The sequence below is a fragment of the Mus pahari genome, chromosome 5 (assembly GCF_900095145.1).
Source record: "Mus pahari chromosome 5, PAHARI_EIJ_v1.1, whole genome shotgun sequence".
Lineage (NCBI taxonomy): Eukaryota > Metazoa > Chordata > Mammalia > Rodentia > Muridae > Mus > Mus pahari.
The window spans coordinates 102,481,293-102,506,741 of record NC_034594.1 but is presented as its reverse complement, the minus strand read 5'-3'; the positions used below and the strand labels follow the sequence as shown (position 1 = coordinate 102,506,741).

The 25,449-nt window shown below is 41.7% G+C and overlaps 1 protein-coding gene across 2 annotated transcripts in view; it reads left to right on the top strand.

Moving 5' to 3' along the window:
* The window catches only part of Zranb3 (zinc finger RANBP2-type containing 3), a 142,696-nt gene that overhangs the window by 72,045 nt on the left and 45,202 nt on the right, over window positions 1–25,449 (top strand). For both annotated transcript variants that reach the window (XM_021198241.2, XM_029539400.1), the window contains exons 7-8: window positions 8,041–8,212; window positions 9,490–9,606. In XM_021198241.2, the coding sequence (XP_021053900.1) occupies window positions 8,041–8,212; window positions 9,490–9,606 (289 nt within the window). The remainder of the gene's footprint in view (window positions 1–8,040; window positions 8,213–9,489; window positions 9,607–25,449) is intronic.

Here is a 25,449-nt window from a genome sequence, read left to right as displayed (position 1 = left end):
AATGGTTTCTGTACATACAGAGGTTTCTGCCTCACCTAAATACTTGCCTACATGTTTGTTGGAAGCTTCTGGAGCCTTTGCTCAGTAGGATTTCCCATTTTTCTTCCCTTTCCTTAAGATATTCCAGTCTGTATTCTTTCATAAAAGGCTGAATTATTATTGTGAGCAGTTAGACATTGTTTCAATGTTAGCATATCATCCTAAGTGAAGTAGCCCAATCACAAAAGAACACACATGATATTAGCCCAGAAGCTCAGAATACCCAAGATAGAATTTGCAAAACACATGAAACTCAAGAAGAAGGAAGACTGAAATATGGATGCTTCAGTCCTTCTCAGAAGGGGGAACAAAGTACCCATGGAAGGAGTTACAGAGACCAAGTGTGGAGCTAAGACTGCAGGAATGATCATCCACAGACTGTCCCACCTGGGGATCCATCCCATAATCAACCACCAAACCCAGACACTATTGCAGATGCCAGGAAGAGCTTGCTGACAGGAGCCTGATAAAGCTCTCTCCTGAGAGGCTCTGCCAGTGCCTGACAAATACAGAAGTAGATGCTCACAGCCATCCATTGCATAGAACACAGGGTCCCCAATGAAGGAGCTAGAGAAAGTACCCAAGGAGCTGAAGGTGTTTGCAACCCCATAGGAGGAACATCTTTTTTTTTTTTTTTCTGACATTTTACTAACAGGATTGTGGCATCCTTGCAACGTTTAGTAAGATCTTCAACTTGTTGAGAACACCTCTCTCTGTCCTTCCTCTCATTGTTAGGATCAGAACATCTTGTACAGCACGTCTGAGATGATGTCCTGCAGGGTCCAGCATCATCTTGGCAGATAGTAGTGAAGAAGGCAGCCACGTGGCTGGAGCAGAAGGGGAACCATTTTCTAAAACGTAGTTTTACTTGAATTATCTTATGTATATGTTGGGGAGAAGATGTTGTGCACTTGAGTCCTGATCCCTTTGGAGGACAGAGACAGTGATTCCCTGGAACTGTAGTTACAACAGTTACAGGTGATTGACACAGGTAGGAAGTGAACTCATGTCATCTGCAAGAGCGGAAAGCTCTGTTCAGTATTGAGCCATCTCTCAGCCTCCGAGCGCAGAAGTTTTTAGTGTTCCAGGTAGAGCTGGTTCGGACAAGATTAAGACTGTGAAAGTGGGGTGCTGGGAGTAGACTTTAGAGGCTCATAGGACAAGAAGAGCAAGGATAGATCGGAATTAAAAGTCATCTCTCAAGAAGCATTGTCCCCACTGGTCAGTGGTGGGACACATCTTTAATCTCAGTACTCAGGAGACAGGAGCAGGTGGTTCTCCGTAAGTTTGAGGCTAGCCTGGTCTACACGATAAGCTCTAGGATAGCCAAGGATACACTGAGAAACTCTGTGTCAACAAAACAAAAACAAACAAACAAACAAACAAACAAAAAACAGAAAAGGAAAAAGCATTTTTAATTTTATTATTTTTTTGAGTTTATAATTACATCATTTCTTCCCTCCCCTTTCTCCCTCCACTACCTCCCACCTCCCACCACCACCCCTCAAACTCGTGGCTCTTTTTCTTTAGTTTGTGCTGGTGTGGATTCCTGAATGTGAGCAGAACCCCCTCAGCCCGTGTGATGTCACTGTGTGTGTGTTCATGGCTGGCCACCTGCTACTGGACGGTGTGCTCTTCCCTGGGACGACCACGTCCCCAGTCTCAGCATCCTTAGTTGCCTGCAGTTCTTTGTCTAGGGTTGAAGCCCGGAGCTTTCCTCCTTCCACGTTAGCGTGTCTGTTGCTGTCATCCTTGTTCCTTGAGTATTTTAACAAATAAAAATGTAACGTATCTGAGAAAGGGTAACCAGAGCAATGAGAGAATTTCACATTCAGCTCCACTAATGCCTTGCATTATTGATTGCCTGCTGTATTTACATTATGTCAGGGTTGCAACTGATAGAGACAAGTGGGAATGTTCCAGCTCACAAAGCTTATTGGAATTTGAGAGAAGACCTTAGGGGAATAAGTCCATATGTAAAGGACACAGGTTAAGGGAATTAGCCTTTTGTCGTTGTGTCACCAAAGGAAACGCTGTATGTAGAATTGTAACAGCGAGTCCTGAGGACCAAAGCCCAGTCCACATGCTTATACAGCAAGCACTTGACTGAGCTGTCTTCCTGACAGCTAGGAAAGCCTCTTCCTGAAGTGTTTGGTAGGGCAGAAGAGTTAGTCCACCTGGACCTGGGCTCTGTCCTGGGACTGATTACCAATTCCATGTTTTCCATAAATGCAGACATCCTTAGATGGTCCTTACTCAACCCTACTGCACAGTAGCTGTAAGTAAAGAAAGCCTTATGTTGTAGGGTGAGCGGTATTTCTCAGCCCTGTTGTCCTAATGCCTACTTATCATAATCAATATCTAATACCCCCTTGTTCCACTGGAAGGAAATTCATAGGGATAGCCACATATATCCATATGTAATTTCAAATAAAGAATCCACCATAATGCAGAGAGAAAAGAAGTTTAAGGAAACTATAACATGCTCCTCAGCATCAATATGTGAATAGGAAAAGACTGCATTAGAACACAATTTAAAATGAGTGTAATAAAGAAGTTTACATTTATGGTTATATGAAATCTAAAACTTCATCAATTGTGATATTATGCACTATTATTTTATATGCCACCAAAGTTAAACTGTTACACATCTGTAATTTCCACAGATATAAAATTAGAGAAATATAAATCATAAAATTGATGAAAATGTGGTGTGTTTAGAATTGTGAATATTGCTGTTTATATGGAAGTAATATATTACAGCTGTGTTCACATGGTAGCCAGCACTCCACAGCTGTGTGAAGATGGTAGCCAGTATTCTACAGCTCTATTAAGATTGTGACCAACACTCTACACCTGTGTTCAGATGGTAGCCAGTATTCTACAGCTGTGTTCAAATGGTTGTTAATAAAATTACGGTTATGTGTATCACAGCTTAGCCATCAGAGTGCTTTTGAGGACAGCAGCATGGTTTTCCACACTGACAAAGTATTCTGAGTTGAGTTTCAACAAAATGTACGATATCCCTTTTAGTGAGGATCACTTACAATTTCTAGAAATTCACTGTGTAATAAACTTATACAACAACACTTCATTGCTCCAATCCTAAGCTCTTAGCCCTCATCTCCTATGATTAGATTTATTACTTCAGCCTTGCCTGCTTTACACTTTTCTTATGTTTCTGGGCTGCAGAGATATTTGTCTTGTCTTAGCCCCAAATGCAAACTTTTGTTTTCTCTTTATGTTTCATCCAGCCTGATTTTGAAGCCAAGAACATACATCAAAGCTACCACATTGTGTGAAGTCTTTTCATTTAGTTTTTGAAGTTGTGTGTATGTATTGCTTTAATAAAAATATTCTTTTAAACTATGGCTCTGGTAGCCTGGGTGTAGGTGAGCCAGCCCTGAGCTCTGCCTTCTGTGGTTTTGGATGAGCTAGCCTGGGCAGTGCTCGAGAGCTGGCCCTGGTGGTGTGAGTGCAGGAGAGCTGACAGACTGAACAACTCAGCTCCCACCCAGGCCCAGATCCAGGGTTTTGAGTTGACTCACCCCAACATCTACCCTGTCTGTGAACTGCTGGAGTGTGTGAAGGGGATGGTCCTCCAGAACCATAGCCACAGGCTCTCCACAACACAGGGCAACAACAGGATATTGTGAGGAGTCCCAGTAAGGATCCAGTATTGATAGTGTGACAGAAGCCAGAGCCCTCAAACCGGGCCGATGACTCATTGCAATGAACATTTACAAGTAATATGCGGACAAAAGGGTATACTGCGGGACACTGAGATTTGTTGCTGCTGCTGTTCTTTTGTTTTACTTTTATTTTTTTAATTTTTATTATTGGGAAGGGCACAGGGAGGAGATTGCAAGAGCAGAGAACAGATACAAAGGAACAGGGGGATGAGTGATGTTGGGGTGTATGATGTGAATTTCATAAAGCATAAGTAAAGAGTTATACATATAACTTTTCTAAATTTCATATATATATGAAATCTAGAAAACAGTAGCTAAATGTCATGTGCTAGTCAAAAAGTTATTTCTGAAATCAGGTTTGATTGAGGTACTTCTGTAGTCTGAACAACTGACAGGTCGTCCTGGGTACAAACATACTGAACTTGAGGTCACCCTGGGCTACAGGAGTCCCTGTCCTTTAAAAGGTTAAAAAAAAAAAAAAAAAAATCACAAGGAAAGAGGGAGGCAGGGAAAGAGAGGACCGTGTGGGGCAGGGGATAGCATCTGCAACAAAATGTATATGTGGTCCCTTGCTCCCGTGCCGGGCCAGAAGCAGCCTGTGAATGCTACAAAGACAATTCTTCATGTACACTAAGAACCTCTGCAACAGCTATAAGCCCAGTTCTGCGTCTGCATGGCCTGCAGAGATTAGCGCATACACACACACACACACACACACACACACACACACACACAAATAAGTAGATAAATAGATAATTAAAAATAAAAATGTCCAAAAGTTTATAACTTAATGCCAATATCTAGTCAGTTACCATGCCCTGCAGACTCCATTGCCTCATTTCTTTTACTTTGTTTTAGTTTTTGAGATAAAGTTTGTGTCCGCCTGACTAGGCTGAAACTCACTACGTAGAGTAGTGGCCTCACAATTGCAGTAATCCTGCCTCTCCCTCCTCAGCACTGGGACCAATGTCTTTTTACAAGTCGATTTTATATGGATTTTTGTTTGTTTTGTCTTGTCTTATTTTATTGAGACAGGGTTTCTCCATATTACTCTTACTGTCCTGTAACTTGCTCTGTAGACCAGGATGACCTCAAACTTAGAGATCTGCCTGCCTCCGCCTCCTGAGTGAGGGGATTAAAGATGTGTAGCACCGTATCAGGCTTCATTTTGTATGGAATTTTAAGAGACCCAAAATAACCTAAACATTAAAAAGAAAAATTGGCTAGAATGCTCTGTTGTACTAATGAATCATGACAATATGGTAGTTATTGAAGAACAAATATCCAGGGCTGGCAAGATGACTCACATGGTGAAGGTATTTGCTGCCAAGCCTGAAAGCCTGACTTTGATCCCGAGGTTCCATCTGGTATAAGTCCCTGTGCTTAGGTGGCTGAGGCAGGAGGATTGCAAGTTTGAGAACAGCCTTGGTACCTTTAGAAGATTACCCACAGAGTGGGAAAAATATTTGCAAATTGTTTACTTGATAGATGCTATGTGTTTAAATGTGGATAGCTCTTAGAACTCAGTGCTAAAGCCAACTCAATTGAAATGGGCAAGTGATTTGAATAGACATTCCTCAGTAAATGATATATAATTACCACCAAACATATATTAATATGCTTTCTATCAGTCACCAGAGAGTACAATTCAAAACCATAAGAGAGACACTCTATACTTGGCAAGACACACAAGATCAGATGACGAGGACAGACAGGATGTGGAGAAATTGTAACTGTGTATACCACTGCTGGATCTTTCATGTGGTATGACCCTGGCTTCCTTCCTACACTGTTGATAGCTGTGTAAATTGCTTTCGAAGCCTAGTCATTCCTTCAGGAATTGTACAAAGCTACTGTTTCAGTCATTCTGTGCCTAGCATACACCCAAGAGAAGTGGAGGCGTGTGACTTGCACAGACTCTTCCTGGGTGCTTAAAGCAGCTTTACCTGTAAAACACAGAACTTGGGAACAAACCAGATGTCCTTCGGTGGGAAAATGGCTCAAGACACTTGTGGTCTGATTGTACAGTGGAATTTTATTCAGCCACTAAAAGGGGTGAAAGATATGCGAATGCTGCTGCCCAAAGGGATTTTAAAACCAGTGTTTACTGAAGGAAGCCCTAAAGGAGCATGAAGTGTAGTTCCACTCAAAATAAGATTCAGCAGGCAACTGGACAGGGACAGAAAGTGGACAAGGACTCTTAAGCCCAGGATAGGCAGGACTCTGTAGAGAGCCCATCTCAAAAAAAAAAAAAAGTTAGTTAAGTAGTGTTTGCTTAGGGTATGAGTGAGTTCTTTTTCTTTTTTTCTTCCTTCCTCCCTCTTTTTTTCCTTTTTGAGTTCTTTCTGTTTTCTTCCTCTTTTTTTTAATTTGAAGTGGTGTATGTAGCCCAGGCTGCCCTCAAACTCATTTATTTAGAGTGTATTGTATGGGAATATAAATTGTGTTTCAATGGGGCTGTTTTGAAAAATAGAATAGTTGGGCTGGTGCAATGGCTAAGCAGGTAAGGAACCCACATTGTGTGAGAGAGAACTGACATCCACACAAGTACCATATGCCTCCCTCCCAAATGAACGGGATTTTACCAAAGTTATATGTAATGACTATCAAATGGCAAATAGCCAGGTGTTGATGGGTGGTGTCCCCTGTTCGTCATTTCCCCTCTCTTCCCAAATCTCAGATTAAGAATACTTTTTGTTTTTAAGGCAGGGTCTCCGTTTCCAGCCCTTACCTGCCTGAAACTCCTGACATAGACCCAGCTGGTGTCAAACTGCCTTTACTTCCTAAGTGGTGCTATTGGCTACAGGAGTGTGACCACTCCCAGCCCCATGCTCTTTAGTGGACTATTAAGGTCTCTGAGAATTTTGCGTATCTACAATGTATTTTGATCATATTCACCCCTTTCCTTGCCGTGACTCCTCCTGGTCCACCCCACTCTACCTCCAAGCCTCCAGTGTTCTTCAGAGCAAGTGCCACCTCTGGCTTCTGAGTGTCTGCTGAGAGGAGGGGCAGCAGAGGGAGACTGCAGTGAGGACCAGTTCTGGTGATCCACGCTTCAGTGTGCCAAGCATAGGGCTTACAGTAGCCTGAGGTAAAAGACCCAGGAAGCAATAGCTCGTGCTTCTTTCTGTGGTACATAGTCTCCAGGAAGAGTAGAGAAGCCTCCTAATAACACTTAACTCTGTGCTGTGCATTCTGATGGTAGATGGCTCAAACTTCAGGCTGAGGACAGACTTGCCTAGCATGTGCGAGGCCCTGTGTTCAATCCCTAGAGTCACAAACAAAACAAAGGTTCTCAGACATCTGCCCTTCTGAAACACGTACATTGGTCCTTTACAGGAGGCAGATAAGACCTGTACCTGCACCTGACTGAGTCTTATCAGCGAACATCCAGCTAGCTACACCTACAGAACCGGTCCTGGGATCAGATAGTATGCTGAGTCCATTTTAATTCATATATTTCATTCTAAGAACAAAATTAAAGAGCCCTTCTAACTTCTTTCTACGTTGGCAGTTTCGAGTCTTAGGTTCCTTTTGTTAATGATGTGGTCAGATGTACTTAGTGTGATGAATGGAAAAATATGTGACAGAATCAATTATTGGCAAGCATTTTCCCAGTTTTGTTTTGTTTTGTTTTGTTAAGCCACAGTTTTTCTGTGTAGCTCTGGCTGTCCTGGAACCTTTTCTGTCGACTAGGCTGGTCTACAATCAGAGAATCACTCTCCAAGTGCTGGGACTAAAGGCATGTGCCACTGCCACCGTATTTCCCTGTTTAATATGTATAAAGATCTTTAAGATAAGTATGAGTATATGAGCATTAAAGGAAACAATATTTCAATGGCATGGAAACTTATCAGGCTGGGCTGTGTCTCAGTGGTAGAATGCCTGCCTAGTGATTCCCCTGCCTTAGTCCCTTGAGTAGTGGGGTTGCAAGATTGCAATTGTGAATCAACATTCACTGCTTTGGGTAGGTTTTTTTTTTTTTTTCCTTTAAATTTTTTTTAAAGTGTGTGTGTGTGTGTGTGGGGGTGTTCCTTCAAAGGCAGTCAGATCTTCTGGAATGTGAGTTACAAATGTGAATTAGCATCCAAACTTGAGGTCCACAGCAAGAGCAGTGTGGCCTCTTAACCACTGAACCAGCTCTCTGGCCCCTTGGAGTGGCTTTCTGAAACTAATTTTCATTCAGAAACGACAGTAAAGGGCGTCCTTTTGCTCCTCTTATTAACAGGAAGGACATACTGCATACACGGATTTCCTACTGTAACATTTAGCTCTAGCTTTGCTGTTTGTGGTTTTTTTGTCTTAACAGATACTTTGGCAAAAGGCGTCAGTGGGACTGTAGAGGGGCATCAAACCTTAGTGAGCTTCACCAGCTCCTAAATGACATAATGATCAGAAGACTAAAGAGTGAAGTTTTAAGCCAGCTGCCCCCGAAAGTCAGACAGCGCATTCCCTTTGACCTTCCACCAGCAGCTGTCAAGGTGAGAGCCTATCTTTAGGGGAAAGGCTTACGACTATCAGTTTTATATCATCTCAGGAAAAGCACAAGACGATTTTAATTATCAAATCTGTGAACAGATACAGCTCCCAGTGATTCATAAAGTTTATGATGAATATAGGAAGATCAACTATTTAGTATGAAGGATTCATGGTATCTATAATGTAAATCCACAGGGGTATGTGTGTCTATGTCTGTGTGAAGCTGGGGCTGGGTCAGTGGCCTCGTTGATGAAATACTTGCCATGCAAGTGTGAGAATTGACTTGAGCATGTCAAAACCCAAATAAAACTGGTCCCATAGTGTGTGCATCTGTAATCTCAGTGCTGCTGAAATGAGATGGGAGCAGAGACGTGAGAACCCCTGAAGCTTTCAGGCCATAGGAGGGGACAATAGGAGACCCTGTCTCAAACACGGGGGGAGGTGGGACCAACAGCCTAGGTTATCCTTGACACCCCTCACACACATGTGCTGTAGAGCGCATGAATGCATGCATGCATGTACACATACACATATACACATGAAGATTTTTTTCAAGTATAAATGGCTTTTAGTATAGAATAACCTAAATGTAGCTCTGTTCTTGAAATCCCAAATCCTTTGATAATTTTGCAGGCTGTAAAATTTAACACATCTGAAAGCCAAATGTTTATTTTCCTTGACCTTATCTATATTTACATATAGTACCTGTACAGTCTCTGAAACTTTGATCTGGACATGGATGAGTGGACAAGAAGTTTGCATTGTTAAATCCTAGAAGTAAAATAAGTGTCTTATAATCATTGGGTGCTACAGCATTTCTTAAATAAGAATGAACTTATTTTCTTTATCTGATGTGTTAACATTGGAGAGAAAAAATGAAATAATTTATGACCATATTACATCTCATGTAACTAATATTTCTCTCACCCTTATGCTTGTTTAAATAATATATCTCATTACAAAATAAAATTTCACAATCTTGTATTCTGATATGTTCAGAGTTTTTTTTTTTTTTTTCATTTTATGCACTTTTTTCAAGAGGAAGCTTCAATTGTCTGACTCACGGTGTGACATAGCTTGTCACAGTCTTTTGTCATTAGCACAGACATGTGACCAGCCTCTGTGCTGTGGTTTTAAATGTGCGCTTTGGTATCTATGGGAGTTTTCTTTTTATAGCTTTTGCTACAGAGAAGGGGGAAGTAGGACCTGATTCATGATTGGATTAATTGTTCTGTTCTTGATGCTGTATTCTTAAACAATGGTAATCCTTCCCACATAGGAACTGAATGCCAGCTTTGAAGAATGGCAGAAATTAATGAGAGCTCCAAATTCAGGTGCCATGGAGACGGTTATGGGGTTGATAATGCGCATGTTCAAACAGACTGCAATTGCCAAGGTACCCCTGTTGGGCCTTTACGTATTTGTCATCATACCGAGTTTTCAATGTGTTTTAATTAGTCCAGTAGGTTACTAATATGCTACAACATGTCACTGCCTTTTTAAATTATTAGGGGAAAACCAAAGTGTATGGAAAACAGATTGCAGTGGGAAGAAACCACTACCTTATATAGTTTCACATATATACCTTATTTAAGGGATGTACAGATGGTTCTCTTTATTAGCTTTTGGCATGGTTTCTCTTTATGATTCCTGCAAGTAAACCTTTTAAAGGTTGAGACAATCTTCTTTTGCATTATGGAGTTTAAAGAGTTACATACACTCACGTTCACATAAAATTTAAGTAGTTTTGGGAGTTCTTGAATCTGCGTGACTATCCAATAAGTTTATTGTATGTTACTGTTTTGACAAGTGTGGCAGTATTTAATACTGAGTGTGATTCTTCTCAATCCTGAGATTGTTAGTGATTTTTTTTTTTTTTTTTGGTTGGTTGGTTGTTTTGGTTTATTTGTTGTGTGGATTGTTTTGAGACAGGGTCTCACTACGGTGCCTATACTGACCTGGAATATTCACTATATAGAACAGGGTGGTGTGGAGCTCACAGAGACCCACTACTGCCTCCCCAGTGCTGGGAGTAAGGGTGTACAACACCACACTTGGCTTTTGTGGGAAGAGCACATCTAAAAGGTTCTTTATGTGTTTTAATGTGTGTCTGCACGTGTTCTTGTGAACCATGTCCATGCATGTGCCCCAGAGGCCATAAGGCATCCAGTCCCCTGGAAGTAGCGGTACAGACAGTTGTGAGCTGCCCAGCATAGGCTCCAGGAGTCGAATATGGGTCCTTTGTAAGATCACTTACTAATGATCCTAAGCACTGAGTCATCCCTCCAGCCCACAGTTCTGAGACATGTATAGATATAAATATAGATTTTTAAGTGTAAATTGTTAACTTATACCTTATACAACATGAAATGTATGCTTAATAGATAGATAGATAGATAGATAGATAGATAGATAGATAGATAGATAGATAGATCCTAGAAAGATGGATCAGAGCCTGTTGTTCCAGAGGCCATGGCCTCAATTCCCTGCACCCACATTTTTGCTCACAACTATCTGTAACTCCAGTTCCAGGGAACCCTCCTCCCTCTTCTGGCCTCTCTGGACACTACATTTATACATGCACAGACATACATGCTGGCAAAAAACTCACACACATAAAAGAAAAATAAATAAATTTTAAAAGTTCGTAGGTGGGTAAGGTTTATCAAGTTTTACACTACACACCAGTGTACTCTAGAGGTTCTTCCTACTGCACCAGAAAGGTCCCTGCAGCCCAAGCATGGCTGCTGCGTGTTAGCTCCCGTCACTAAGTTTTCTCACTTTCCAGAGCAAAGTATGAAGCCTCGAGGTTTGTTTTTCATGTACTGTAAGGCTCTTAGTATAATTCAGTGTGTTACGTAAGTCATTTTTTCCCTTCTGTTGCCTCATTGGTAGCCTGCAATGTATGGAATTACAGCATTTAGTTTTCTTGCTTTCTTCACTAGTGATTAGACTTTTAAGGTATTGCAGATTTTATGATGTCCCTCAATAGTAAGATGTGCTGTTATGAATAAAAATAATGTGATATTCCATGTACCTGTTTATAGAGACATCATTTTCTTTTGATTTTCATTAGTAGGGGAGTTTGTAGATGCCAGAGTGTATGTGAACAAGTCAAAGAACAACTTTCAGGAATTGTTTCTCTCCTTCTACCTTTTCTGAGTCAAGGTCCCTTTTCTCTGGGACTGAACTGCTTACTCCAGAGCAGCCAGCCCCAGGCTTCCTGTTCCTTCTGGCTCCACCTCCCTTCCTGCCTTAGGAATGCCAAGTTTACAGATATGAGCCACCACATCCAGCCTTTTTACTTGGCTTCTAGGGATCAAACTCAAGTCTTCAGATTGTATACCAAGTACTTCTACCCACTTAGTCATCTAGCCAGGCTAGGCCTCATTTTTATCTTTTGAGGGCAGAAACCCAGAAATAGGACTGTGCTTTAGGATCCTATTAAAGTATTTCATTGTCTCCTCACAATATTTCTCTGTCCCACAATGCTCCACTGTCAAATCATAGTGCCCCACAGTGCTACACTGTGATCACAGTGATTTATCATTCCCTCAGAGTACTCCATTATCTCATCCGTCACAGTGTTCTCTTACCTTCCCACAGCGCTCCATTGTCTACTGACAGTGCTCCCCTGTCCCAGGACAGTGCTCCATTGGCCCATCATGTAGCTCCATTATACCAAAGCAGAGGTTCAGTGTGCTATCATATCATAGGTTCAGTGCTCTGATATGTCATCAAAATGCTCCACTATCCTAAATCAATGATCTGCTGTGTTCCTCAGGGCAAGAGAAGTTGGCTCTAAAACCAGTACCCCACTATTATATCACAGTGCTCCATTGTCCCACCACAGGCTCTGTTACAGCGGTTCCATGGCTCCAGATTACCAGAGTGCTCCAGTAATCCCTCAGTGTGTCCTACTGTGTGCTCGCAGTGCTCTGCTGACTCATCACAGTTCTCCACAGTCTCAACACAGTTCTCCATTGTCTCATCACAGTTTTCCACTATCTCATCACAGTGCTCCACTATGTCATCACAGTTCTCATGTGTCATCACAGTGCTCCTCTGTGTCATCACAGTGATCCATTGTGTCATCACAGTGCTCCATTCTGTTATCACAGTGTTCCATTCTGTCATCATAATGCTCTGTTCTATCACAGTGCCTTATTTTCTCATCACAGTGCCATTGCTCCAGCTCTTAACGCAGTGCTCCATTGTTCCATTACAGTATTCTATTGCACCATCATGTATCTCCCTTATTTCATTACTTTGTCCTATCTCAGTGCTCTACTGTCCCATAACAATTCTGTATTACTGTATTGCTCCATTGAGTTGTCACTGTGTTGCGTTATTCCCTCACACTGTTCCACTGTGCTGTCACAGTGATTCACTGTTCCATGACAGGTTCAGCCTTCTCACTGCAGTGCTCTCCTACAATGCTTTGTTCCCAGTGCCCCATTGTGTCTTCAGTGCTTTATTGTCCTATCCATTGAGCCATCTTAGTGTCTCACTGTGCTGTCACCATGCTCCCTTGTTGAATCATAGTGTGTGTCTGCTGTGTGTGTACATGTGTGTTTAACATTCATTTTTAGAAACCTTTTTTTCCTCATTGGATTTCTTTGGCACTTGTTCTAGTTTCATTTTTTTTTTATTAAAAATCTTTTTCATGCAGTACATTTTGATCATGTCTCTAGTGTGATCTTTGTTGCTGTACTAAAACAATCTGACCAAAAGCAACTTGAATAGACAAAGGATCATCTCAGGTCCTAACACCTCTTTGAAGAAAGTCAGAGCAGGGACTCAAGGCAGGAGGAGGCTAGAATCAGAAACCATAGGGAAATGCTGCTTGCTGGCTGGCTGGCTTTGCTTTGCTTTTTAAATAGAGCCTTTTCTTTGTATTTTTTTCACTTTAATTTTATTTTACCTGTATGAGTGTTTGCCTGAATGTATGTTTGTGTGCCACATGTGTGTACCTCTTGGGAATTGAGATGGAGGGCTGGAGAGATGACTTAGTGGTTAAGAGCAATGACTGCTCTTCCAGAGGTCCTGAGTTCAATTCCCAGCAACCATCTGTAATGGGATCTGATGCCCTCTTCTGGTGTGTCTGAGGATAGTTATAGTGTACTTATATATCTAAAATAAATAAATAAATCATTAAAAATAAAAACTGGAATCCCCCAGAAGACCAGGCTGCACTCTGAATTGCTGTGTCTCTCCAGCTCTCAGTTAGTTTTCATACTCAGCTCAAGTCCACCTACCTAAGGATGTTGCCACCCACAGTGGGCTAAGCCTTTACATATCTGTCATCAGTCTAGATAGTGCAGAACATACATACCTATAGACTGTTCTCACATAGGCAGTTTCTCAATTAAGGTTCTCCCTTATCAGGTGACTGTAGCTTATGTCAAGCTAATAGCTACAGGTAACTAGGACAAGTTCTTTAAAAAAAATAAACCAATGAGTTATATGTGTGTGTGTGTGTGTGTGTGTGTGTGTGTGTGTGTATGTGTCTGTTTCTGAACCCTAATTTGTTTTCATGACCTATAAATCTTACCTTAGGCTACAGGCAAATTAATTACTATGGGTTTATAAGTCTACCCATTTGTCTGCCTGTGTTCACCTTCCTTCCTCTCTCCCGCTCTTCCTTCTTTCCTTCCTTCCTTCCTTCCTTCCTTCCTTCCTTCCTTCCTTCCTTCCTTCCTGTCATCTCTTTCCTTCCTTCTCTTTTCTTTTTGTTGTTGGCTGTTTGAAGCAGTGCCCTACACTGTCTCCAGGTTTCCCTCACGCTGTACAAGTGCTGCCTTCCCGTTCTTAGTTAGTGCTGGTCTTGCACTTCCCGTTCTTAGTTAGTGCTGGTCCTGCACTTCCCGTTCTTAGTTAGTGCTGGTCTTGCACTTCCCGTTCTTAGTTAGTGCTGGTCCTGCACTTCCCGTTCTTAGTTAGTGCTGGTCTTGCACTTCCCGTTCTTAGTTAGTGCTGGTCTTGCACTTCCCGTTCTTAGTTAGTGCTGGTCCTGCACTTCCCGTTCTTAGTGCTGGTCCTGCACTTCCCATTCTTAGTTAGTGCTGGTCTTGCACTTCCCGTTCTTAGTTAGTGCTGGTCTTGCAGATGTGAACCAACACCAATCCACACATGTACACATTACCTTGAAGTCAGTCATAAACTTAAACATGAAAACTAAAATTTTACTCTTAGTAACCTACATGAATAAAAAAAATTACCATTCTTTGAGTATGGCAGTTTTTCAGGTAGAGTAAAGGACATAAATTTCAAAGGAAAATATGGAAGTTAAAGTTTAATTTTACACTGCTTTTGTATTGTGTTTGAAAAAATTATGAGAATAAGCGTGCAAGGCGTGAATCAGAAGAAAGTGTGTATAGCTCTCAGCTCTCACCCACCTCTGGTTCCCTGCTACAGCTCTGGGTTCCTCCTTAGCTCTCACTTGATCAGTGATCCCTGTGCACAGTGCAGCGACAGCTAGGCATGTCACGCTCCAGCCGTCGCGACGTTTCCTTGACAGATACTGCCTTTCTAGGAGTTAACAACCATCTTCTTCTCTTGTTTGGTTTGTTTGCTTACTTATCTGTCTTTGTGCTTAATGCTAAGTACATACTACTGCTTTAAAATAAGAGAAAGAACTCTTTAGGGGATTTTTTCCACCCTGTGTTAAGAAGATGTGATTGTAAGTTGTAAGTGGTCACCATTAGTAGGAAGTTGACATCTAATTAGTCAAAACCCTTGAAGGAAAAGAAAGGAGACTAAAATCAGTTGTTCTCAGATTGAGTTACATTCTTAAAAATAAAGTGAAGCAAATACCCAGTCCCTGGCCTCACCTCTACTGTCTTTAGTCATCCTTCTCCACACCAGAGCCTCTGTTTTCAGCCACTAATGTGTTTTGGGCTGTTTTCTATTCCTGGATCCAGCCAGAACCCCTGAGGTCCTACCATTACAAAATGGGGGTACACGATACAATTCCCCCCATGTTACTGGATTCCAATAGTTAGAGTCTATTATGACTCTGAATAATACAGTTATCTAACATACAGGCTAAGAAGGCTTTTTAGGAGGTAACTAGTTATAAGCTACATCTTTTTTCTATGACAAAATGTGTTGTCGAGTTCTCCCATGCCAGTTTGAAAATTAAATTGAAGATTGGTTATTACAGTTTGTGTATTCTTGTTGAGGCTTCCTTTTAAAAAACAAAAAAAGTATGTTTCCTGATTAATAGCTTGAAGTCCCTATTATGACATGCTGCTGGAAGGATGTGGTAAAAATGATGGAGTCTGCTTCTTACAGAATTTGCAGCCTTTTGGAGAGACCAGTGAAACAAATATTCACCTAGAAAAGGCTTTGCTTACTGCTTCTAACCTAGATGCTAGGGAAGCACCCAGGAGAAGGCTACTAACAAGTTGTCTCAAGGAAAGTGCAAGGAGATGTAGCTCGCCGAAAAGAGAAGGCTTTGCGGCTGGTCGGTTACAGTTCCAGCAGATGAAGCAGTTTGAGCAAACTCACAAAGATTACTGAGAACTGCTGTAACCAAGCAACCAAAACTAGGCCAGCACCTCTACCATGAGCTGTCCAGCCAGAACAAGAAACATAGGGACTTATTTATTTATTTATTGGTTTGGGTTTGGTTTTTTTTTTTTTTTTTTTTTTTTAAGATTTACTTTTATGAGCACAGTGTTGCTGTCCTCATGCATACCCGAAGAATGCATCAGATCTCATTACAGATGGTTGTGAGCTACCATGTAGCTGCTGGGAATTGAACTCAGGACCTCTAGAAGAGCGATCAGTGCTCTTAACAGCTGAGCCGTCTCTCCAGCCCATAGGGTTTGTTTTGTTTTGTTTTGTTTTTTAATGTATCTATTTTATTTTACTTTATAATACTTAGACTATGAATGCAATTGATAAAAATGAAGATTCCTCAGAATTAGATTCAGCATAATACACTCTGGGGAGGTGGCAGATATTTGGGGCTGGAGAACTGGCTCAGGGGTTACGCAAGCACATTTCCCTTTGCCAAGGACCAGAGTCGGATTTTAAGCCTCCACATCAAGTGGCCTACAACCACCTGTAATTCCAGCTCCAGAGAAGCCAATATTTTCTTGTGGTTATCTGCGCTAGCATGTGTATACATAAGTTTAAAAACTAGTCTTTTAAAAGCTCTAATTATTTTATGTGTAGGGTTTGCCTAAATGTATGTCTGTGCACTATGTGCAGGCAGTTCCTATGGAGGGCAGAAGAGGGCATCCGATCCTCTGGGACTGCAGTTCAGATGGTTATAAGCCACCATGTAGGTGGTAGGACCTGAACCTGAGTCCTCTGCAAGAGCATCAAGTGCTTTAAATCCAGCCCTCAAATAAATCTTTTTAAAAACAAGATAGATGTAGTATATTTGGTTCAGCCAATTATCACTTATTTGGGGGCATATTACCATACTGTCTCATTTTTAGAGAAAACCATTTCAAGAGAAATGCCAGCTTTGGTTTTTTTTTTTTTAATGAAAATTATTAAAAACCAACCTGTAATTTAAATTTTCTTGTCATTTTGGGGATGGTAGCATTCTTCAGAGCTGTATTTGCTGAAGGGAAATTTATTTAAACATGTTCCCTTTAGGCACAAAGTGTGTTTCCTATTTAATTGCTTTAGCAGCTTAACATAAGTAGAATCCCACTTAAAAATGCAGTGAGAGATAATAAGGTCATTACAGTATTTCCTGCTGCCCAGGGCCCAGGAGGAGTTGCAGAGGCCTTATTCCTCTGCCTCATCTGTGGTTTGGGAAAGTTTGGCTTTGAACCAGGAGCAGCCTGCCTCCCATCATTAGTAAGAAGCAGTCAGCAGTAATTTAAAAAGTGCAGATAAAATTCTAATATCATCTTAGAGGAAACAGTACTAACAGGAGTCCCAGATGCTTAAAATCTGCAGTTAGGGGCTGGTGAGATGGCTCAGTGGGTAAGAGCACCCGACTGCTCTTCCGAAGGTCTGGAGTTCAAATCCCAGCAACCACATGGTGGCTCACAACCATCCGTAACAAGATCTGACGCCCTCTTCTGGTGTGTCTGAAGACAGCTACAGTGTACTTACATATAATAAATAAATAAATCTTTAAAAAAAAAAAAAATCTGCAGTTAGGACCAAGATTCCTCAGTGGTTAAAGTGCTGGCCATACAAACATAAGGACTAGAGTTTGGATCCCCAGAACTGTTGTAAATCTAGCACATCTGGGAGCTTCTTTTGTGCCTGCCTTCCCTTAGCTAAAAGCTGTGCCTGTTAAAGCAGAAATCACAGTGACACTTGCTGAGCTCTAAAGCAATATAGGCAAATACTCAGCAATTAGGCAAATACTCTTCTGTAATAGGAAAGAAATTGGGCTCAGACCCAACTACAAGGGCAAATGGGAACTTGTGCAGGTTGAAGAAATAAGTGGATGAACAGTTGCTTCTCACAAAACTGACCTGACTGAATTTTCTTTTTAATATTATCTTTATGAATGTGGGTATGCATTTGTATGAGTGCTGGCATGGCAGTGGCATGGTGCATGTGTACAGGTATAGTAAGTGCCTTATTCACGGAGCCATCTTCCATCCTATGACATGAAGGGATTCTTGCCTTTAGGCTTGCCAAGAACTTACACATCCAATCTGGAAGGAAGAACACCCTGTCAGCTCACCAAGGTGACCACTTCTCAAGTGTGAAGGACCCTGGCAAATGGAGGTCGTAGGACTCTTCTTCCTAGAATGGCAGAACTGACAAGGGCAGGAAGACAACACAAGGCCAAGGTCAAGAAGCCTTAGCTGAGAACCGGAAGAAGCAGACCGAAGCCTGGTCTTGCTTTTATAAGACTGAAATGATGTTTCTCTCTTCTCATGCCTTTGTCCTCTTATTATTTGATTTAAGACTGACAATTTTAAATAACTTTGATCAGGTCTTCAATGCAGTATAGATTTTTTCACAGTTTTTATTTCAGAAAGTATGATATATATACCTCTTTAAAAATATTAGAAAAATCGCAGGACAGTGGTGGCGCACGCCTTTAATCCCAGCGCTTGAGATGCAGAGGCAGGCGGATTTCTGAGTTTGAGGACAGCCAGGGCTACAAAAAGAAACCCTGTCTCAAAAAAACAACAAAACAAAACAAAACAAAACAAAAAAATTAGAAAATTTGAGGCCAAAGACACGACTCAGAGTGGCTTGCTGCTATTGCAGTTTCCAAGTTCAATTCCATTGGGCATCTCACAGCCATCTATAATTTCCTCATCTAGCCTCTGTAAGCACCTACACACATGCAGTTTCACACACACATACACACACACACACAGTTAATAAAAAACATTACCAAATAAATGTGGCAGCACACACCACTAATCCCAGCACTCAGTGGTCAGGGGCAGGAGTATTATCATGAGCTCCATATCCAGCATGCTCTATAGCAAGATCCCCCTCTCAAACCAACAATTAAAAATATCCTGTTTCATTAAATAAGCTATTGTCTGTGGCCTCCACCAGTTACCTAAGTTTACCTGACAAACACGTTATTCATCTCAGTAAAATAGAGCAGTGGTGAATTGTGCATCTGCCACTAGCACAAAACCTGAGCCAGCGTCACCAAGGTACCAGTCCTCACTGGGACCTGCCACCACACACACCTAATAGTGTAGCAAGCAAACACTTGTTCCGATCATTTAAAATATGACACTGCAATGTTTACTTAGAATGAAAGACAGGAAAAGTGCATTTTAAATGTACACCTGAGCCCTGGAGAGATGGCTCATTTAATAGCAAGTTCTAAAGACCTGAGTTCAGTTCCCAGCATCCATCCACTGGCAACTCTGTCTACAGAGTCTCTGACACCTCTGACTTCTGTGGGTACCCACACTCATGTGCATAGATATAACACATAACTATAAATAAAATGAGTCTTTAAAAAGTAAAACAAAATGTCAATCCATGCAATCATCAACTTCAGGAACCTAAAGTCTGTTTACACTGAGTTATTTTATACTCCAAAAGCATTTGCTCCTAGAAATCAACTTCTCAAATGATGTTTAAGTCGCTGTGCTAAATCTAGTAAACAGACTCCTATTATTTTTTATATTTTATCAAAATGAACCTCTTTATCTCTCTTGACACTAAATTTTGTTTGTTTGGGGGGGTTGGGGTTTTTTGTTTTTTGTTTGCTTGTTTGTTTGTTTTCAAGGCAGAGTCTCACTATTTAGTCTTAATTGACCTGGAACTCTGTAAACCAGGTTGGCCTCAAACTCACAGAGATCCACCTGTCTCTGCCTCCTTAGTGCTCTGTCTAAAATTATGTACAACCATACTCTGTAAAAGAATTAACATTTCAAAAAGCATCCTTAGGTATCCATTAAATGATTAAATGTCATAAGCATGTGTGTATGCGCCCACACACACACACACATCATACAAACAACCTTGCCTTTATGACCTATGTATGCCAAACTCCATCTAGTCATTATTTATTCCTTTTAAAATTATTCTTCAAATATGTCATATATATATATATATATATATATATATATATATATAATATACACACACTATATCAGTCATATCCATCCCCACTGCTCCTCATGAAAACTCCCTCGCTCCCCAGGAGCATCTCCCCCTCTACTCCATGCCCCTCTTTTTTAGTGTAACCCACTGAGGCCAGTTAGTGCTGCTCATGTTCTAGGGCAGGGGCAACCTACTCATAGCCACAATTCCAAAGAAAAGTGACTCTCTCTCTCCCAATAGCCATGAGCTGCCAGCAGATCCTTACCTAGACATGGGCTCTCAGGTGTCCCTCCCTCCTCCACACCGGAGTAGTAACTCCCTTGGTCTTACACAGGTAACCATGGCTGCTGTGAATTCATATGTGCCAGAGCCATGCCTCATCTGCAGAACACCATTTTCACAGCCTTAGCCTCTTTTTATTCTTCCTGCCCCACCTTCTCTGAAATGTTCCCTGAGCCTCAGGCATGGGTAGAAGTGGGAAGGCTGGACATATATGTAACATCTATGGCTAAACACTTTCAGGCAGTTATTCTCAGTATTTTTGACCATTTACTTTGTGTGTGTGTGTGTGTGTGTGTGTGTGTGTGTGTGTGTGTGTGTGTGTGTGGTGTATGCATGTGTGTGCACATGTATGTGAAGGTGTTCATGTATATGGGTTCAGAGGCTAATGAAAGAAATTGAGTGGTTTTCTCTACTATTTTTCGGCATATTCCCTTGAGATGGTCTCTCACCAAACTGGAAGCTCCCTAAAAATGAAGTTACAGGCATGCACAGCCTTGTCCAGCTTCGAGATGGTGCTGAGGATTTGGACTCGCTTCCTCATGCCTCTGTAGCAAGAGCTCTTACCCTCTAAGGCATCTCCCCAGCCTCTAGTCATAAGCCTTTTTTAAAGCAGTGGGTTAAGGGGTAGTGGGGGAGAGCTCTGGTCATGATGAGGGGTAGCTGAAAACAGGAAGGTGGGAAGCGCTCACTGGATAAGAATGTATATGAGCCCAGGTTACAGCAATTGCTCCGATTCTAAGTCTAGATTGGGATTGTAATGAAGGTGCTTTACGCACTCCAACTTGACATATACTCACTGAAAAGCGTATCCCTGTAAATATAGCTCTTTAGGCAAACATGCACTTTATTAAAGTGCTTCAGTTGCCATGACAACATATCTGGAAATTATAGCAGCTTGTATTGAGAGAGCTTCATTTCCACTTTCTGAGGCACCGACATCCAAGGCTAAAGTTCTTTCCAGCCTCCAGGCTCGCTATATGATGAATTACATTGTTCAGAAAATTTAGACATACAAAATGCAGTTTGTAAAATAATGCTTGAGACTTTGCAGTTAATGCATATACATTTTAGATAGGCATTTTTAATTTTTAATGTTAAATATGACTAAAGCTGTAAACAGTCACTCAAAAAATAACTCTTAATTTATTCCCCAGTAGCAGCCACTTTCAGTGTTTGTAAAAGCTGAGTATTGCTGTGTGGTTTGTTTTAACTCATTCAAACCTCAACACTGTGCATCTTAGTTTGCATTACTGCTCACACTACACTTTTCAGCTCTATCAATGGGTTTGTCAATAAACAGGATAAAATTTTACCTCCTTGCATCTCTGTTCCCCTCTAGATACATTACTGTCTCATTCCATTCTTCCATTCAAGTGATATAATTTTCCTAAATTTTTAAATTATGCTAATTTTGCCCTGATCAGTATTCACTACATTTGTTACTAAACCCATGTTTAAAATACTTGCCGGTGAACCATGGGATATACTGTTGGCTTGTTTTTTATGCCATGTGATATAGTATTACAATATGGAATGTCTAATTAAGAATAAACGTGTAGTACGTTGTTTGTCTTTCTTTATGGTGAAAACATTTAAAATTCTTTCTCCTGGCTCTAGCTTTTTGACATACACACTGTGGTGACCACAACCCCTTGCTGTGTGGAAGCACGCCAGAGTGTCTTGCTTGTGTTTAATTACATCTTTGTTCTCATTTATCAGGTTTCCTTTCCTCTGCAACTCAGTTCATTTTCTTTTTTTTTTTTTAAGGTTTATTTATTTATGTATTTATTTTATGTGTATGAGTACACTGTAGCTGTTGTGAGCCGTCATGTGGTTGCTAGGAATTTGAATTCAGGACCTTCGGAAGAGCAGTCAGTGCTCTTAACCGCTGAGCCATCTCTCCAGCCCTTATTGGACTAATTCCCCCCCCCCCCCAGACAGGCTTTTGTTGTGTAGTCCTGCCTGTCCTGGAACAAACTCTGTAGACCAGGCTGGCCTCGAACTCAGATATCCACCTGCCTCTGCCTCCCAAGTGTTGGGATGAAAGGCGAGTGCCACCATGCCCGGCTTCAGTTCATTTTCTTCAGAGTTATTGACTTCCAAAATCATCCTCCTCCTTTTTCTTCTTTCTTCCTCATTTCCCTCCTGCCTCCCCTTCCTCTCCTTCTCCTCCTCTCCTTCCCCTCCCGTCCCTCCCGTCCTTCCCCCTCTGCCTCCCCCCTTCTTCTTCCTTCCTCTCTTCTCCTTCTCCTCCCCTCCTTCCCCTCCCGTCCTTCCCCTCCTTCCCCCTCTTTTCTTTCCTTGTCCTTCCCCTCTTCTTCCTCTCCCCTCCTTTTTCATCCTATTCTTCCTCCTCCCCCCTGTTCTTCTTCCTTTCTTCATTCATTCCCTCCCTCTGCACTTCTTTCTTCCTTCCTTCCTTCCTGCTAAATATCAAACCTAGAAATTGGTATGCACTAGGCAAGGATGTGCTTTATCACTGAACTATATACTCAGTCCTTCAGTTCCTATTAATATAATTTTAATTTAATTGTCACAATTTTATGTTTATGCATTATGCCCACTCCCTGATTCCATAACAGGGATGTTATGCTTCTTCTATAACAGAATACTTGAGACTGGAACATTTGTAAACAACGAAAGGTTATTTAGCTCACAATATTGGAGGCTGGAAAGTCCAATATCAAGGTGTCAGCATCTGATGAAGGCCTTTATGCTGCTTTATCCCACAGCAGAAGGCAAAGAGCAATGGAGTAGAGAGAATAAAAGATGGCTTGTAGTCTCCAGCTTTTGTGTAAATAGCATCATTGATTCATGAGTGTAGAACCCTCATAACTACCCCTGTCTTTAGGCCCTGCCATGCATCACTGTTTTACTGGGGATTGCATGCTGAGTGTCTTCTTTTTTTTGTTTGTTTTTGTTTTTGTTTTTTGAGACAGGGTTTCTCTGTGTAGCCCTGGCTGTCCTGGAACTCACTCTGTAGACCAGGCTGGCCTCGAACTCAGAAATCCACCTGCCTCTGCCTCCTGAGTGCTGGGATCAAAGGCGTGCACTAACACGCCCGGCTCGAGTGTGTCTTCTTTAAGCACGCCTTCACACAATACTGCTTGCTCTCAGTCCAGGATCCCACTTACCCAAACAAGCTCTGCTTCACCCCATCTGACAGCTGTGTCTCCAGTTTGCTGCCAGCGTGTGGGGACTCTGTATGTGTGGCATAGAACCTGTAGACAGGGTGAGGCACAGGCTTGGCACGACCGTCCACTTCTTCCTTCTCTTAGCTTCTCTGTTCTAGCTCCCGTCGCCCTACCCCTCCTGGCCTTGTACCTGACTGCAGCGGAGACCAGATATTCCCGTGCATTCCACGCTGTGAGCTGGGAGAGTCACTTATCGGGCACCATCTACTTCTTAGCTTCCGTAGACTTTGCTCTTGCCCTTTGTGTTCTTTGCTCTTCTTAGACTAAGAGGGAATAAGGGTTGAGTGAGTTCAGCCCGCCATCTTTATCCAAAATTTCTCAGTAGCCAAATTTTTGTTGATTATTAAAACATTTATCTTTATTTGTATGTATGAATGTGTGTGTTTTTGTGTGTATATATGTGTGTGTGTATATATATATGTGTGTGTGTATATATATATATATATATATATATATATATATATATATATATACACACACACACATACACATGTGTGTGCACGCATTTAGGTGCCTGTGGGGACCATAATAGGGCATCAGGTAGCCTGAAATTGCAGGCAGTTGTGAGGCACACAGTGTAGATTCTGGAACTTGAGTCCTCTAGCAGAGCAGCAAGCACTTTTAACCTTAAACATTGGACCATTTTTCCAGCCCCACCCCCTCTTATTTATTTTTTTAATCCTTGAGTCCAGGCTAACCAGTCCAGGCCGGTCTTAAACTTGTAACCTTCCTGCCTCAATCTCCAGAAGTTGCACGCATATACCACCACAATCAGTCAGTAATTAGTATTAACAATTAAGAGAGAGTATATTTATATTTTAAATTTAAGTCATTTCATCTTTATCTCTTACTCTTTCTGGATAACTTGGAATGACTGTAGCTAAGGATGCCCATTTAATGTTAATTTGTAATTTTTTGATTCTTTCTACATCAGTCTCTCCATTTCATTCTGTTCTCTTAGACTTCCCTCTTGTGCTCTTGAGCCTGTCACTTCAGGTTCTTCCAGAACCTTCTTGTTTTGTTATGATTTCTGTTGCTTTGATAAAACACTTGACCACAAAGCATCTTGAAGAGGAAAACCTAACAACATATAAGTCCATCATCTAGGCATGTCAAGGCAGAAACCTGCAGGCCGGAGCTGATGCAGAGACCAAGGAAGGGCGCTGCTTACTGGCTTGCTCCTCATGGCTTGCTCAGCCTGCTTTCTTATAGAACCCAGGACAGCCAGCCCAGCGATGGCACCACCCACCACAAGCTACGCCCTCTATCAATCACTAATCAATAAATGCCCTATAGCCTCATCTACAGGCCTGTGTTTTGAGGACATTTTCTCAGTTGAGAGTCTCTCTCTTCCCAAATACTTCTAGCTTGTATCGCATTGACATAAAGCTGGCCGCACACTTCTCCATCTTAGAGACAAGGAATTTCCCATTTCACCTGGCCTCTGTCTACTTCTCTATCTGCCTGTCACTATGCCTGCCTCACTAGCTCAATTTAAGAATGTAAACCAAGTTTTCTTCAGCCTTAACCATCTTTAAAGTCTTTAATTTTCTCCCCTTTTCTCCTTAATCCCTTTGTATTTGCATGAAATTATTTTACGAACCATCTTCCAAACAATAGTACATTCTCCTCTTACCCAGCCCTCATTTCTTTTCTCTTCTCTCCTTCTCCCTCCTGTGTTGTCTCGGTCTGAAGTACCCCAAGGCCCCTGTGCTACAGGCTTTCTTGCTAACCTCGGAATTTGAGGAGTTGATCAGATCAGACCCGTACTGATCTCATCAGTGGCCGAACTGGCTCACAGATTTGTGACTTACTGATATCATTGGGAAGTGGTGTGGAGTAGGGTGGCTAGAGCCTCGCTGAAAGGTGCCTCGCAGAAGTGTGTTCTGAAAGGGTATCTCCAATACATGGTGCCTTCACCCCTGCTGTCTAGCTGCAGTGAGATGAGCAGCCTCCTCCCCCTGCAACTCGCCTGTGTGAGATTCTACCTCCCAGTGACCAGCCGTTGGTTGACAGGGAACTTGCCACCGAAGTAAATTCTCCATGCTTGAAATTGGACATACATACTCAGATAACGTCTCCACAAGTCCCTTATATGCGCGGGTTCCATTTTAGTAGACTGCCTAGAGAAAGACCAGCCAAAGCCCGCAGAAGCGTGTATCTAAAGATACTTGCTGGCATCAGGAGTTTTGTTTTATTCTTTTTTTTTTTTTTTTTTTTTTTTGGTTTTTTCGAGACAGGGTTTCTCT